Source organism: Prorops nasuta, unplaced genomic scaffold (genome assembly GCF_024137725.1).
Source record: "Prorops nasuta isolate Cenicafe-Biocafe unplaced genomic scaffold, Cenicafe_Pnas_1.2 PNAS00015, whole genome shotgun sequence".
Classification (NCBI taxonomy): domain Eukaryota; kingdom Metazoa; phylum Arthropoda; class Insecta; order Hymenoptera; family Bethylidae; genus Prorops; species Prorops nasuta.
The window spans coordinates 4,709,673-4,725,761 of NW_027116812.1; the positions used below are offsets into that span (position 1 = coordinate 4,709,673).

The 16,089-nt window shown below is 36.3% G+C and overlaps 2 protein-coding genes across 2 annotated transcripts; one reads left to right on the forward strand and one right to left on the reverse strand.

The window, feature by feature from the left end:
- Positions 1–14: 14 nt before the first annotated feature.
- LOC136778836 (uncharacterized) lies at positions 15–6,042 on the reverse strand. Its single transcript, XM_066735964.1, is given in 13 exon segments — positions 15–309; positions 388–639; positions 751–972; positions 1,061–1,637; positions 1,738–2,115; positions 2,169–2,262; positions 2,368–2,455; positions 2,703–2,780; positions 2,828–2,962; positions 3,220–3,411; positions 3,471–3,716; positions 4,233–4,674; positions 4,778–6,042. Coding segments are annotated over 13 exon segments (3,753 nt in total). The 5' UTR covers positions 5,663–6,042; the 3' UTR covers positions 15–145.
- Positions 6,043–8,013: 1,971 nt separating this feature from the next.
- Positions 8,014–16,063, forward strand: LOC136778837 (uncharacterized). The gene is made up of 23 exons (XM_066735965.1): positions 8,014–8,530; positions 8,716–8,930; positions 8,996–9,683; positions 9,784–10,129; positions 10,211–10,490; positions 10,579–10,739; positions 10,831–10,999; positions 11,094–11,290; positions 11,366–11,492; positions 11,549–11,738; positions 11,826–11,971; positions 12,041–12,197; positions 12,282–12,374; positions 12,794–12,900; positions 13,024–13,297; positions 13,370–13,709; positions 13,785–14,064; positions 14,138–14,467; positions 14,546–14,739; positions 14,799–14,925; positions 14,997–15,186; positions 15,258–15,400; positions 15,482–16,063. Exons 3-23 carry the CDS (start codon positions 9,413–9,415, stop codon positions 15,668–15,670), a joined length of 4,311 nt encoding a protein of 1,436 aa, XP_066592062.1. The 5' UTR covers positions 8,014–8,530; positions 8,716–8,930; positions 8,996–9,412; the 3' UTR covers positions 15,671–16,063.
- The last annotated feature ends 26 nt before the right edge of the window (positions 16,064–16,089 follow it).

The window sequence follows — 16,089 nt, forward strand, 5'->3', positions numbered from 1 at the left end:
CAAAGGTAACAATATTCGGGATTATTTATATAACTTTTATTCATACAAAAATGATATATTAATGGCTGTATAATTCAAATAAATATATGCAAATTTTATTACATTAAGTACTTTTTATCGCAGTTCATTTAAATGCAAAAGATTGTTAAAGAGAATTAACTTTCAGCCAGAATCCTCCATCGCTAGTAGTAACCAAACTTCTTTTACTAAACTTCATCGGAATATTCGTTTTTTCGCAAACCTCTACTCGATGATTCTTTAGGAAAGAAATTATTCCCATTTTTGTTTGCAGCATTCCGAACAATATTCCTAAAAGGTGGCGAAAGAAAATGAGAATTACTGAGGAATTTCGATTGTTAGGAACGAGGAAAAAACAGAACTAATTACCTATACAGCTACGAGGACCTTCGCCGAAAGGAAGAAACGTGTAGGGATGTCTGCTCTGTTTATTCTCGCTAGTAAATCTCGTAGGATCGAACTTTTCAGGATCCGGATAATGATCGGGATCGTGGTGGAGGCCATAAATCGGTATAATCACGCGTATGCCATCTGGTATATATGTTTCGGATTCGGGCAACGGGTAGTTCCTTCCGCATTTTCGCGATAGGAACACTGCTGGTGGATACTTCCTCAATGTTTCTAATGACAAGAATATATTTTCTTCTAGTAAAATAATGATACAAAGTAGAATGGAGAAAGGAAACGGATTGAAATGAGAGGGAAAATAAATAATTGATAATAAGAGTCTACCTAAAACTACCATATCAAGGTACTTCATGCTTTGAACAGCATCGTATGTTAATTTCCCATCACAATGCTCAATAGCCTCGATAATATCTAGCCTCGTACGTTCTTGGATCTCCGGATTCAGCGCTAATTCATAAAGACAGAACGCTATTGTGTTTGATGAAGTTTCATTGCCAGCCGCGAAGAAGACGAAAGCCTGAGCAGCTATAATTTTCTCGTTCATCTCTGTAATTGCGCAGAATTCACGATAATTAGATAAATATTTCATTACGAAATATTATTGTTTCTTTTTATTCTTGGTTGATCCAGTCACCGATTTCTTTGGCCGCCTCTTCATCATCGTCGTAGTTGGTAATTCGATAAATCGTTTCGTTTTCCTTGGTGGGCTTGTTCTTCAAACCTACCAGTAGATCCATGTAGTCGTTTCTTCTGAGGCCATTCTTCTCCCTCTCATCTATCATCTGCTTAACCACGTCCATGAAGAATTTCGTGATTTCAGGATCAATAACCTGTACACCTAGAAGCTTATAGAGCCACGGCATTTCTATCCTGAGCATTCTCCAGATGGCAGTTTTGTAACTGGGTCTGGAGAGTTTTCTCGCAGCTTTCCTGAACTCGGAATTATCGTCGCTAATTGCATTGATTTGTATGCCATAAGCACAACTGCCAATGACGTCTATAGTGAATTTTGTAGCCAGCTCACGAATCTCCACCGGTCTGTCATCATCCTCCGTGGCTTTATTAATTAACTTTTCAAACTCCTCCGAGCACTCTGCTAATAGATAAAACATGTTTCGCATTTTGCCCGGAGAAAAAGTCGGCTGAAGTTTTGCCCTCAGTCCCTTCCATCTTCGTCCTTCGAGATTGAAAAGGTGACCGATGAGAGGGTCCTGAAAATTTCAAATCAATGCTAATTATTTTTATCCACGCGAAGAAAGCTCTCTCTCCCCCCCCCCCCCCCCCAGTATAGGCGCTAAACTCTCCAATTACCTCGGAATTATTTATAGGAATTCCTCGATTGAAGAAAATATTGAAATGCTTCGTGCAAATATTCTTAATGAATTCCGGGTCCCTTACAACGAGGATCGGCGACCTCACGCGATACACCCCGAAATATCTCTCCCCCTTGAACTGGTCGTACAAATCCTTGATTCCTTCGGCCTGTGATTTCTTAAAGAGCAAAAGATCGCCGAAATTGCCAAGAAATATCGTAGGCTTTTTGTAGGGAACACCTCGCTCTTTCCAGAAGCCGAAAGTCGCGGTGAAATAAAAATAAAGAAAGCCGAGGAACAAACCGAGCATCAGACAGGGGTCAGAAATTTCTCTCAAGATTCCCAGCATCTTTGACGAGTTGATTGAGCGCTGGCGCTAGCGTAGCGGGTTCTTATTGTTTCCAGTTCGTTTCGCTTCTCGTGATTCACGCGAAAATCGTCAGAAAAATTTATTGTGTTCGTCGATGAGACAAATTTCAATCGACTAGTTCGATTAGCCGCTGAATGAAGGAATCGAGTCGAGCTAAAGAGTTGGTTAATTGAGCGTGACGATGTTATTGATATGTGTAGTATTTATCGTTTCTTCCTTTATTGTTGATGCGACCGGTTAATTTATTCGAGTGCAAACACTTGAGAATCCCTTCGAGCCACAAGAATGCTTATGGCGACGGTCACTGTTTTTCTCTCACAGATGCACTTCACAAGAACAGGGCGCTCTGCACGAGTGTCAGGAGTGTCGGTCGGGTGAGGTCAGAAACGAGCAAAGGGGGACCTAGTCGAGCACTCGAGTATCGACGGGAAAAGAGAGGAAGAGTAAGGCTAGGCTAGGAGGAGAAAGAGAAAAAAGAAAGAGGGAGCTAGGGGGCAGGGTAAAGACACGTCGTGAGAGAGTGGGAGGCCGCCAGAGGAAAAACGCGCGATGAATGTTCCATCCAGGGTCTCCAAGTATACTATATATAGTACTACATATCGAGTAACTGCTCATCGGCATAAAAACACAACAACGCACCGGGTGTGGGAACCTCCTCGACCTCCCGCAGACTAACAGTGAAAAAGTTCAATTACATCAGCAATTATATATCATGTACACTCCCTCTGATCGAGGAATTTTAAACAACAGGAAATCCTCTTATCCGATACAGAAGCCCTCCACTTCGCCTCTTCAGATGCTATTTTATCAGCATTTGTACACAAGCTGGCACTGAACTTGCATGCCCCCCTCACTAAACAATCGCTTTTCTTTCCAAAGCTACCAATGAAAGAGTTTATACACGGCTTTGCACGCTTTTTATCAGAGCATTTATTGACGATAATATCAATGTTAATGTTGAAGTTATACAGATCAGAAAATATTATAAATAAAGGATTAGGTTATCGCGGAGCCTAGTCCGCGTATTGTGATATAATAAACAGATAACGTATTATGTTACTGCTTGTGGTTGGTGTTCAATGGGACGTTATTGATATCATCATAGTGAACGAGTGCCGCATGTTTTCAACGATTCATCGATTCTATTGCTAACTCTCAGCCAGATTCCATCCTTCGCCAAGCACATGAGGGACTTTGGATCGTACTGAATTGGTAGTTTCGTTTTCGAGCAAATTGAAAACTCATATTTCAATAGCAAGGCGGCCGTTACAGCTTTCAGTTGGTGATAAGCCAATCTCGTGCCTGAAAGAGGAGATTTACTTATCGCGAAATGACAAAAATATGTGTATATTATGATTTACCAATGCAGATTCTGGGTCCGTCACCGAAAGGAAGAAAAGCCCCGTGACTCTTGGGATTGTCTATCAAAAAGCGTTCTGGATTGAAGGTATTCGGCTCTCCGTAGTATTGTTCATCGGTGTGAAGCCCTAGAATGGGAATGATAACCTTTTCACCTTTCTTGATAACGTATTCGCTCCCAGGGTGATTATAATCTGACGTGCAGAGACGCGTCATAAAGGGCACAGGTGGATGCATACGTAGAGTTTCTAAAAAAAATATACGACAATTTCATTCCAAATTCCAAGGCGTTTGGTGAAATAATAATGTGAAAGAGAGATACGCGCGTGCAAACGCGCAAGCACTCTTCGTTGCTTTTATCCTCCGAGGGTAAACGGAGTTTCACCAAATCGGCTTAAGCAAAGTCTGATTTAAAGTGGTGTAGCTCCTGTAACACGAATTATACACCACTTTAAGCCAGACTTTGCTCAAGAAGTCTTGGTGAAACTCATTTTTATCGACTGTTAATAAAAGTCATATATCTTGCTAAGGTAATGCGTGTGTGTGTATGTGAATAATGACGGAAAAAGGGAGTATCGCTATATATAACAGTGCTATATTCACTTCTCTCATCTATAAAAACCAGTAGTCAATTTTGCATTACTACTGATTTTCATTAATTCAAAAATAGCACTTTTGCAGCAGTAAAATTAATCCATTTCAAATAAAATAGCTCTCATCGTCCCACATTGTTACCACCGTGCGATGTTCTCTCCCTGTTTTACCATTGATGGTAGCCTCGAGGTATCTCATTTTATTCAAGGCTTCGCTGCAAAACGAGCCGTAAGCTTTTGTAGTATCGCGAATCTCTTGGTAAAGTCTTTGCTGAATCGCAGGATTTTTTGCAATCTCTATCATCGCGAAGGCCACACCTGCCGAAGTAGGTTCGAAACCAGCGAGAAAGAAAAAGAAGGCTTGTGCCGCGATGACTTTGTCATCGATAACTGAAACAGTCAAATCGGTAATGATTAATCGGAATGACGTTGGTTTAAATTCAGTTGTATACTCACTGACTCGTTGGCCAGCCTTATCTCTACTCGGCGTCGCCTTATCGCTTTTATCGTTCCTCAAACCAATCAAGATTTGCATGAAATCATTTCTCACGATATTTCTCGACTCTCTGTACTCAATAATGTTACGAATGATTTTTATAAAGTAATCGGTTAGCTGAAAATTAGTGAGGTTATATATATATATATATATATATTTGTGCATGTTATTTCGTTGAAACAAAAAAAGAAATAAAATCTATTCTACGTGGTATACCTACAATCTTGGGTACAACGCTAATGTTTAATTGTTTAAACAAGCCTGGAGTGTAAAATCTCATGAGTCTTTTGAAATGAACAATCGAGGTTGGTACTGTGGCGTACTTGACCATCCTTCTAAACTCCGAATCCTCCTCCTTCAGGGAATCAGTTTCGATACCGAAAAAGCAAGTACTCATTATTTCTGTTATAAATTTACCGGAAAAATCCTTAACGTCGATCATTTCTTCGCTGTCGGCATACGGACGAATAAAATCCTATCGAATAAATAGCATATTTCAAGAATGATCTTGGTCGCAATTTAGAATCAATCGGCTGTTACACCGTACACTTAATTTTGTCGTTTCCTCAATGATTCTAGAAGCGACGCCTTTAATTTTCGAAGAGGTAAAACCTGGTGTAATTGCTGTTCGCAGCAGTCGCCATTTTTCTCCGCTGATATTGGGTAAACTTGCACTCAGTGGGTCCGTTTCATCGTTTACGTACATCCCTTTTTCTGTACCGGTGTATAAATAAGTTCGAACGAGGTTAGAGTTTACTAGAAATGATTCCACTTTCGGTACGTCTATACTATGTACTATCATACCTTGGAAATAATGCAAATCCTTCGTCAACACTTGCTTAATAATTTCAGGATTTCGTAAGAGTAAAACTGGAGTCGTAAGCTCGAACAATCCGACAAACGGTTGATTGTCAAATTCTTTATAGTACTTGATCAGAGCTTCTGCAATGGTGCATCTCATGAATAAAATGTCCTTAACGTGACCGAAAAAAAAATGGGGCTTTTTATACGGAACACCCCTTTTCTCCCAGTAGTCATTATTTCGCGTGATATAGTAGTAAGCGAGGCCACAGGTTATGGATAATAACAAGAGCAGAAGAAACATATCTGCCAACCAATGATTCTTAATTAGCTACTTAATCAGCAAGATAAATTGTATGTGTTAAGTTTCAATAAAAGCAAAATTGACACTCCAGACTCATTCTACTTTGTTAGAATCACTGTCACTGTTCGATATACGTTTCGACGATAGTGTCGCGCAAATATTGATTTCAATGAGATGCAACGAGTCTGGCCGATGCATCGAGAAAGAATCACAAATGCCTGCTGGAATGCAGAGAATATTTAAAATCTGGTTTCGAATCGAGATGATGGTCCTCCACCTTGTCGTGCAATGGAAAGTTTTTCTCTTTTTAATCGATATTTATCCTTGAGAGTTCTCTTGCTCTCAGTATGAAGCCGAAGGACTAAAAAACAAACAAACATTTCGTCGATTTCACAGGAAAAACTTCAATGTCAAAGATAAACTGTATACGTCGTGCAACAAAATTTTAAACACCCATTGTCTCAATTGAGCTATACGCCTGCGAATTTTATAACAATGTGAATTCCAGTTTCCTGTTGGTTTAGTCAAGTCGAAGAATTTGAATGATAGCGCATGTTTAGGATAACCTAATAATTTTGTTCAATCGCATTAGGAAAAGAGATAATAATTATTATACGCGTATATATAAAAATTTATTTTTATTTTTGTTAGAAAAAACATAGTGTATTAAATGTACCTATGCAGTAGCTTATAGATATATACTATATTTCTTAGGGAAATATTGATAAAAATATAAAGAGACAAGAATTTTCTGTGGAATTTACTGCGTTATAGACAGAGTGACTGGACACGAGTATTCGGTGACGAAATGCAAACTTAGAAATTTAAAGGGGAATTGTATGGTAAGGATTTAAAAATGAGGGTCAGAAACACACGTATTTGTTGACTTTTTGGCGCTATAGAAACGATTATTTATTATAGTTTATTCGTAGTGTACAGGGCACTACAGGGTGGGAAAAGGCCCAGAGATCTCTTTAAATATTTTGAAAATTGAGTAGGTTGGAAAATGAATTTTTAAGAATAATATATAGTATTGTTTAAAAATCTATAGGATGGTTATATTGATTTGTCCTTGGGAGGCATTCTGAAGGATATAAGGTCACCTTGAATTTTTCAAATGGAACCTTCTGTTTTTTATTACATATTCTTGTAGTCTATCCGAAGTGTCTTTCAAAACCCTATACTGATTTTCAATTTCATCCACGCTTTTACGAGATATCTCGATTCGAAATTGCATGTGCATGGCTGTCGGCTTGGTTGACGCGGTGTGCTTGTATATGTGTGAATGTCACGCATACTAACGCATAACCGTTTACTTTTAAGTAATACATTCAAATGAAGGTATCTTTGTAAACGCGTGGATAAAATTGAAAATCAGTATAGGGCTTTGGAAGGCCCTTGAGATAAACTCCAAAAATATATATAATACAAAATAGAGGGTTCTATTTAAAAAACTCAATGTGACCTTCGTATGTCCTTGAGGACGCCTTCCAAGGTCAAACCAATGTGGCCATACTATACACTTTTCAATCAACTGTGAATTATTTCGAAGAAAATTGTTTTTAAACCACTTTTAAAGTACTTTTCGAAATATTTAGGGCTTCTAGGCCTTTCTCTCCATCCTATATAGTACTAAGAGATTTGAACTGGACAAAGTCATTTTTCGAGCTAAAAAGTTTAGCGTGTAGCGAAGGGGTTGCAATTGAAGGCGTAGATAGAGAGTAGAATGTCGTAAAGGAGTTTGAAACAAAAAATTAAATTGAGTTTTAAATATAATGAGATAGTAGCTTATCGTTAACCTATATGTATTGAGATTGAAAAAGGAATGATTGAATCAGTGCTCATTAAACAAAATACTGGAAAATTTTCTGTTTTCATCTTTTTTTGAGTAATTATCTATCAATTCCTAGAAGGGATATAAGTAAGACAGTTAATCCAAAACAGGAAAAATATGTAGTTAGCAAGGGAAAATCTTTAGAATGAAATAAATTTAATCTTTTTTCAAAAATTCTAGTTTATTGCTCATTAATTGAATTTTTTATTACACGCAGTCTCTTAATAATAATATGTAAATAAGTTTTTAAAGAAATTTCTTTAAATATAACGCTAACTCAGCGTGTACTTGAGTTCGAGGTCTAATCATATACGCGTATTATGTTGCTTTATAAAAGCAACTATATTGATAAATAGTAAAGTTAAGTGCGTTTTCGCAATATAAGCAGATATTATTGCGCGGTCGTGTTAGCTATCCCCTATATCTTCGTACTATCTATTATATATCCGAGTAATCACTTCCTGACGTATCATAGGTGCGAGTTTGTGCCTTATTCCCGGCAATCTCAGGTCAGTTACCAGTACACTTTCGCCGGCGAAAGTTGTGCACAGCAGATCTCCTCTAAAAATAATTCTGCTTCTTTAAAAGAGATGTATTTACTTTAGACATTATTTTCTCAAACGATCATTACGTAACTCGGAGAATTTTTGCCAAATTCATTTTCGTTATCAAAAACGCTGTGAAGCTTCTGTAGGATTAACCAGCAATTTTCTTTTTTAACAAATTCATTTCAGCCGTGGAGTGTGACTTGCTATTCATGTGTGTAACACTGTCTAATAATACCTATAATATGCGCGTGAGCACACAACTTTCTTCGGATGAGAATCCACAGTCAGCAGTCTCGTTGAAATCCAATCGCACCGACGCAGGAATCAAATTTTAGCGATGCGTTTGGTAGAAATAAACATTGTCAAGTTTATTCTCATTCTTTTAACCGAGAGAATTGTACGACATACCAGTTGACATTGCTAACACAGGAATGATAAAATGTTTAAAACCGAGTAAGAAAAACGCTACATCATTTAACTCTCCTGGTAAGTAATCCACTTCTTTTTAACGCAAATTACTAAAGATTATTTACAATTAGGCATATTACGTAGAAGCGCGATATGCAAATCATTCGGATTTTTTAGAAGCTGCAAAGCTAACTAATGTTTGCATTACGTTTCACGTCAACGAAATATTTTTGCAATTATCCATATTGCTTATTCCTGTGCAGCTTATACTTAAACGATGCTTTTCTGCAATAATGCTGAGCGATTTATTCCTGTATAATTATGCGTAATACTGGAATTAACGGTAGAAAAAATCATCTCTTGAAGGAGAGAATCAAAGTGAAAGGATCGAACGAGTCGAAAACGTGAAGATTGAAGAAAGAAAGAAAATAGTATTTTTTTAAATCAGCTGACTAGAGGACGAGTAAAACATTAACAGGTATGTCGATGAATATTTTTATCTTTGACAATAAGTAAAACGAGAAATTTGCATCTGTCCGCCAGATTTAATGCTGCTTCGTGTGTCTTATATGATAAAGTATCGAAGCAAATGTTTTGCTAATGCGTTACGCGTATGTCGGAGGCATCGTTAAATTGAAATTTGAAACAAAAAAATATTGAAAGCGTAGAGCATAGCAAGAGAAGAGAAGCTGATAAAGTATCGAAGCAAATGTTTTGCTAGTGCGTTACGCGTACACGTCGGAGGAATCGTTAAATTGAAATTTGAAAAAAAAAAATAATGAAAGAGTAGAGCATAGCAAGAGAGAAGAAGCTTCTCACTATCATCCCTTTTAAATGGTTTATCTTCGATACGTTTTATATACATACTGTGATGTTATGACCGTGTCATTATAGCTAATAGTCATTTGTGAGATTTCGCGCGAGAAGAATCAGTCGTTGTCTACCTCTCAAAGCAGGAAAATGACTCTGCTGGTCTATGCACTCGTGACAATTTTCCTAGTCAATTTTCCAAGTTGCCTGTCGATAAGGAGCCAGGATGAACAAAAATTTTATGACACCGTCCATAATCCAAAAGTTTATCGCGCGTTAAAGACCCTCGAGGTGGTGAACGTTTTATCCAAATTGGCCGAAGATTATAAGGATGTCCCGCCAATTGGAAACAAAACGTGCATTGGTCATTTGCTGCTTTACCATGAGGGTATGCAAACTGGGAAGCGTTGGGCCAGAAAGAGTAAGCATTTTCTCCTCTAAATATAATCAATATACTATATATTAGTATAATAATTTTTTTCTGTATTTAATTCACGCATATAATTGTTATTAATTTTCAGTGATCGATTCATCCTCGGTTTATCCTCCTCCGGGGTTTCTAGATGGGAATATAATGGACCTGGGATTGTACGATGAATGCCTTTCGGTAAAAGTCGGAAAAAACACGATGGATTTTCAAGGACGTTATTGCTCGGTCATTTATAGCTTCACGAATTTTGTTCTGCCCTTCTACCCATATCTGTCCATATGCGTACCCAATATTTGCGATAGTGAAGATATTGACGAAATTTATACCAATTACATTGCCAACAATCCGAATTTCAAAGAACTTGGCATCACCTACAAACGATCCATTTGCTCGGTGGAGGACTCCAACCAGATCTCGACCGGAACCACGCTTACTTTGTAATTCTTTCGTCATCAAATCTTATCTCTCGGTTCTTAAAAAAATCAACAAAAGTTTAATAGTTTCTCTACTTTTTTTAGAGTACTTTTCGGGGCAATGGCCGTTATCTTGACCCTGATAACAATAGCCGATATTTATGATAGAAGGCAGAAGGACAAATCCTTGGTGAAAGCTTATAGGCCGTTCTTTAAAATTTCGATTTATACGTCATGGTTGAAGTTGATCAGTTTCAAGAATGCACCAGGGACTTTGCCATACATACATGGAATGCGTGTGATTAGTATGCTTTGGATTATGGCTATTCATGAATTTTTTATGAGTTTTTTCTTCCCAGCTAATAACAACTTTCAGATACTAGATGTGAGTACATTTTAATTGGTGTAATTAATGGATGTTCAATGTAGTCATGCAGATCTAAATCATCTTAATTATTATTAATTTCTCACAGCATGTATCCAAGTGGTATTTTGCGCTTGGCGTTATGGGTGTTTATGCTGTAGATACATTTTTCACTATTAGTGGATTTTTAGTTAGCTATACATTTTTCCAAGATTTGCAAAAGGGGAGGAGACGTGGAATTTTCTCCTCATATGTTCGACGTTATATAAGGTAAAATGAGACGCTACTGTTATACAACTTTATTTCATTTTCAAGCAACATTTCTCTTATATATTCTAGATTTTTATTTTTTATTCCTTAGGTTAACGCCGCAGATTTTGGTCCTCTTATTAATCTCATCTTACCTCGCAGAATTTACAATCTCTGGTCCATTTAGTAGTTTCATGTTAGATAATTTTGCATCATCTTGCAAAGAGAGGACATGGTCCGTTTTATTGTACATTCAAAATTTTGTTCATCCTGAAAATGTGGTAAGTAATTTGTGAATACGTAAACAAATTAGGATTTAATTAATTTTACAATAAAATGAATGAACATGGATCAAAGCTGAAAAAATCTGTTTAGTGCATGGGTCACACTTGGTATCTAGCTGTCGACATGCAACTTTTCTGGATATCACCAATATTCTTATATGCTTTGATGAAATCTCCAAAGCTTGGTTATGCAATGATGATACTTCTCTATTCTGTTGGTGCTTTTATGTCAGGATGGATAATATTCAAAAATAATTATCGAACTGCAGCGTATGAGCCTGGCTCAAGGTACTGAATGGAACCTTATAGATATTTATGAATTTAGCATAGAACATATAAAAATGTTGTTTGTTATTATTACAGCTTGGAGGAATTGGCCGCAACTTTGTTCCACCATTATATGACACCATATCTTAGAATCGGACCTTATCTTTTCGGAATAATTACCGGTTACGTGATTTCCAATAAGAAAATCAATCCAATACAAAAGGTGAATAAAATCACTTGTTTAAATCAGTTAAAAAAATTAATTCAATATTCTTTCAGATACACGCAGTTACAGGATGGTTGGTAATGGTTACATGTTTCCTATTTATTTTCGTAACTTATTTAATTTTTATTAATAAATCATACGAGTACAATGTATTTATGGAAGTGTGCCACACCTTTCTAACGCACTCTGCATGGGGAATAGCCATTTCCTGGCTAATTTATGCCTGTGCACATGATCAAGCAGGTAATAAATATAAGAATTACTATTTGGATATAGAAGTAAAATAAACTAAATAATCAAGCAACTAAGAAAAATTAAACTCAATTTTAGGTATCATTGGAAAGGTCCTGTCGGCACGATTGTTCATTCCACTGAGTCGTGTTTCTTATTGTTTCTACTTAGTACATTTATTAATTCAGGTGCTTATTTATAGCATTACTAGAAGAACAGTAATTTATTACACTATCACAGGCACAGTGAGTACTTTGATCGATTATTCCTGAAGAATTTAATTTTAGATTATTCTAATTCAACAAAACTTTTAGATGTACAGTGCCATTGGTACTGCAGCCATAGCACTTATCGCTGCTACAATTTTAATGACTACTGTAGAAGCACCATTTTCAGTACTAGAGAGTATGATCAAACCCAAAAGCCCACCGAGAGAGACAACTGTCGAAGAAAATGCCGCAGAAACTAGTAGTAATTAGTAGGAAAATTATGTATAGAAATAAAAAGTCATTTTTTTTTATAAATTCTATGGATATCCTGATTGGTTGCTTATAGTCGGTACATTGATATCGATAGCTGATAATCCGTATACAGTCCTTGGAGTAGCTCTCACTCTGAAGGAAAAGATTACATTATTTCCAGCAATCGGTAAGTTGCTCGAAGAATATGCGGAGTCATCGAGCTGTTTCTTGAATTCTACGATAGGCTGGAATCTATGAAATGGTTAATTATCCTTTGATTGACTTAAATGGAGATCCTACAATTATTTATTTTAATTATTATTCGCTGTTAGTGTCGAGCTATTGATTTATATTGACTAGAAAACTAACCATTTTGAGTAAAAAGAGTGATTAGTCACCACTGGATTTGCTTATGGTAAGACGTAGTTTCGATAAGGATTTATTATCATTTCATTAAATTATGTATATCTTTATATATCTTGTCATAACTTAGAAGCAACCGATCATTTGTAGGCAAAGCGAATTGGTAATCAAGTTTTTTTTTTTTCCTTAAATTACCTTTGACATCTCTCATGACATCCAATTATTTAATAATACATCCGGTAGGAAGCGATTTGCTGGAAAAAACTTGTATAATAACTCTTTTTTTTTATCATGGAATTCTCAAGCACATGAATCGATTATTAAAAAAACTTGTGCATCAGCTTATCGTGGCTAGAAGAGATTAGCAACCCATCACAGTATAATCAACGTGATATTGCGATTCTATAGCATTTATATTTACGGATAAATCCGATACTGCACAAGTATCGTAACATCTATCGATCGGGAAATAGGCCGCGGGAAAAATGACGGGAACAATTATAGCCACGGTTTTTGCAGTTTTATTATCGCAGTTTTCACTACAACGACTCCATCGAATTCCAAAATATGAGGAATGGTACAGTGAATCAACTTTTCACCAAGTTTCCAAAGTTTTGGCTCCGAAAAATTTATTGGAGTCTCATGCAAGAAATAGTCACGGGGAAAAAGCGAAATATGACACTTGTGCGGGTCAGTTACTGCTGTACGCTGAAGGCATCGCTCGAAGGGAAATGTGGGCCTTAAAAAGTATAACGAAAAGAGTTTTAACAACATCGATGATGAATAATCAATAATAAAAAGAAGCAATCATTTTTATAGTGCTGGATTCATCCTCGAAGATACCATCCGGTATTTTGCAGGGAAATATACAAGAGTTAGGAATGTTCGATGAATGTATGGGAGTACAAACTACCATAAGAGACGTTGAGTTACGTGGTAGACACTGCATGTATAGTTTTGTTGCTGGCAACTTGTCGTTCTACTATCCTACTTTATCCATTTGTATACCAGCAGCATGTGACAATAATTCCCTGGCTTACATACTAAACAATTCTCTAATTAATGATCCTGCCATTGGGAAAACTGGTTTACAACTAAGCTCTGTTACTTGTACGAGAGTTGAACCAGAAAAATGGGAGCCTGCTGCTATTCTCACTCTGTGAGTATCGAAGAGCTTAAACTTTGCTGGGAATTTTAGAGGAGCAAGAAGTTCATTCTTCTTTGGTTCTTTCAGATGTGCTTTCTCGATACTTCTTTTATTTTTGTTATGCAGTACAATTATTGATATCGTCAACAGAGTCTCAGGTCTTTACGTTCACAATTCTTACATGCAAAAATTAGTTAAATTTTCGTTTTACACGAATACACTCAGGATAATGTCCACGGAAAGAAATAATGAAACAATAACGATTTTAGCTGGTATTAGATTTTTAAGCATGTGCTGGGTGTTACTTGGTCATGAGTATCTAAATGGAGTGTTGGGCAGTTACATCAATATGGCTGATGTTTCCGATGTAAATATCATGCAAAACAATGTTTCTTATATTACCTGAAATATTTCCAATTAATTGCTTAAAATTTCTTTAGTGGCTAGATTCAGTCAGGTCTTTGCCAATTATTCTTGCATTTTACGCAGTGGATACATTTTTTGCCATCAGTGGCTTCTTAATAGGTTACACTGTAATCAAAGAATTAGCCAGTGGACGAAGGTTTAACATTGCTAAAATGTATTTACATCGATATATTAGGCTAACCCCTGCATTGTTAGCCCTATTACTGTTTGTCACGTACATTTTACCACGAATGGGATCTGGTGCACACTGGGACACAATCATGGAGCCAATGTCTAGAAACTGCGAACATAAATGGTGGGCCATTTTATTATACGTGCAAAACTACATAAAGCGCGACGAATATGTAAGCTATCAAATATCAACTTCATGATTCAATGAAACAGCCAAGTTATTTTTGTTATTTCTTCCATTTTTTTTTCAGTGTGTTCCCCATTGTTGGTATCTAGCAGTGGATATGCAATTGTTCTGGTTCTCACCAGTAATTCTATATCCCTTGGCTAGAAAATCTAAATGGGGTATTATTATTTTGATAACGTGTTTACTGATATCGTTAGTTACTCCAGCTGTTCTGATTTATGTGAATAATTATCCAATATCAATGGAGATAAATATCAAGTAAGTTTTGCTTATTTTAAATCAGTCTAACGATGAAATTGATCAAACTTTATTTGCAGTCCCGAGAAAATCTTTGATTCGTTTAGGGATATCTATACGGTTGCTTATTGTAGAGCAGCCCCTTATATTCTGGGAATACTGTTTGCTTATTTATCAATCAATAAGAAACTGGAATTGAAAAGAAAGGTAAGTGGAAAATAATTATAATTTTATATTGATATTGTTAATGATAATGAAATGTCTCATGTTTTTCATAGAGCTACATTATTGCTGGATGGTTAATGACTATATCATCATTTGCATTTGTTATTTTCATGAGTCAATATTTTAAATCTAAAGACTATAAGTATAACGCTCCTCTAGAAGCATTTTACGCCTCCGTTTCGCGACCAATTTGGGCTTTTGCTGTTCTCTGGATAATCGTATCAAGTATTCATGGCTATGGAGGTATTTACGTCTCATTCATTGGAAATTAATTTCTTTCTCATGAGAATACTAATGTTCATCTTGTTCTTCAGGACCAATAACTGCATTTTTATCTCATCCACTTTATTTTCCACTTGGCCGAATTTCTTATTGTTTCTATCTTCTACATTTTAACTTACAAATAGCTTGGAACAGCTCATCGAGAATTCCGCGTTACTTCAGTAATACTACTCTGGTATGTGCAAATTATTTGTTGTCTCTGCGATCAGGACTTTAAATCAAGGCATAATTGAATTAATAAATAATTCTTATGCAGATGCCAGCTGCGATACACGAAATCTTCATAGTTTCCGTACTGGCCTTTATAGCTTCCCTCCTATTCGAATCACCATTTATAATTATGGAAAAGATGCTCAAGGAATACCGGTCGATGAAAAAATGCGAATCTAGGGAACAAATCATCAACGATCCGGATAGTGGCAGTGAAGAACATGAAAATTCATGATACTCTAATGACATGAATCATTTATATATTACGCTGTTTGTAAATATTGTGTATTATTTTTTTTTTAATTAAGCCATAAGTACTTTGTAAATATTACTATGTCACATTATCCATTGTAAACTATAAATAATTTTTGTAAATTTGTAGTAATAATACCTGTTTAGGTTGTGGAGAAAGTTATTATTCCACTAAATCAGTTGCAAATTCGATCAAATGTGTGATTTCCAGATTTTGGATGCAGGAAATCTGTACACTCCAATAGCACAAATATCCTCAGGACATTCTTAGAACGCTTCATTGATATCCTCGCGTCTATTGGATATGCCGAGGATATCCCCCGAACATCGTATGCTATCATGATATCGTACGAAAATACGCGCGAATTAAATTATAAATTTTCATTTTTGTTCCATTAAATA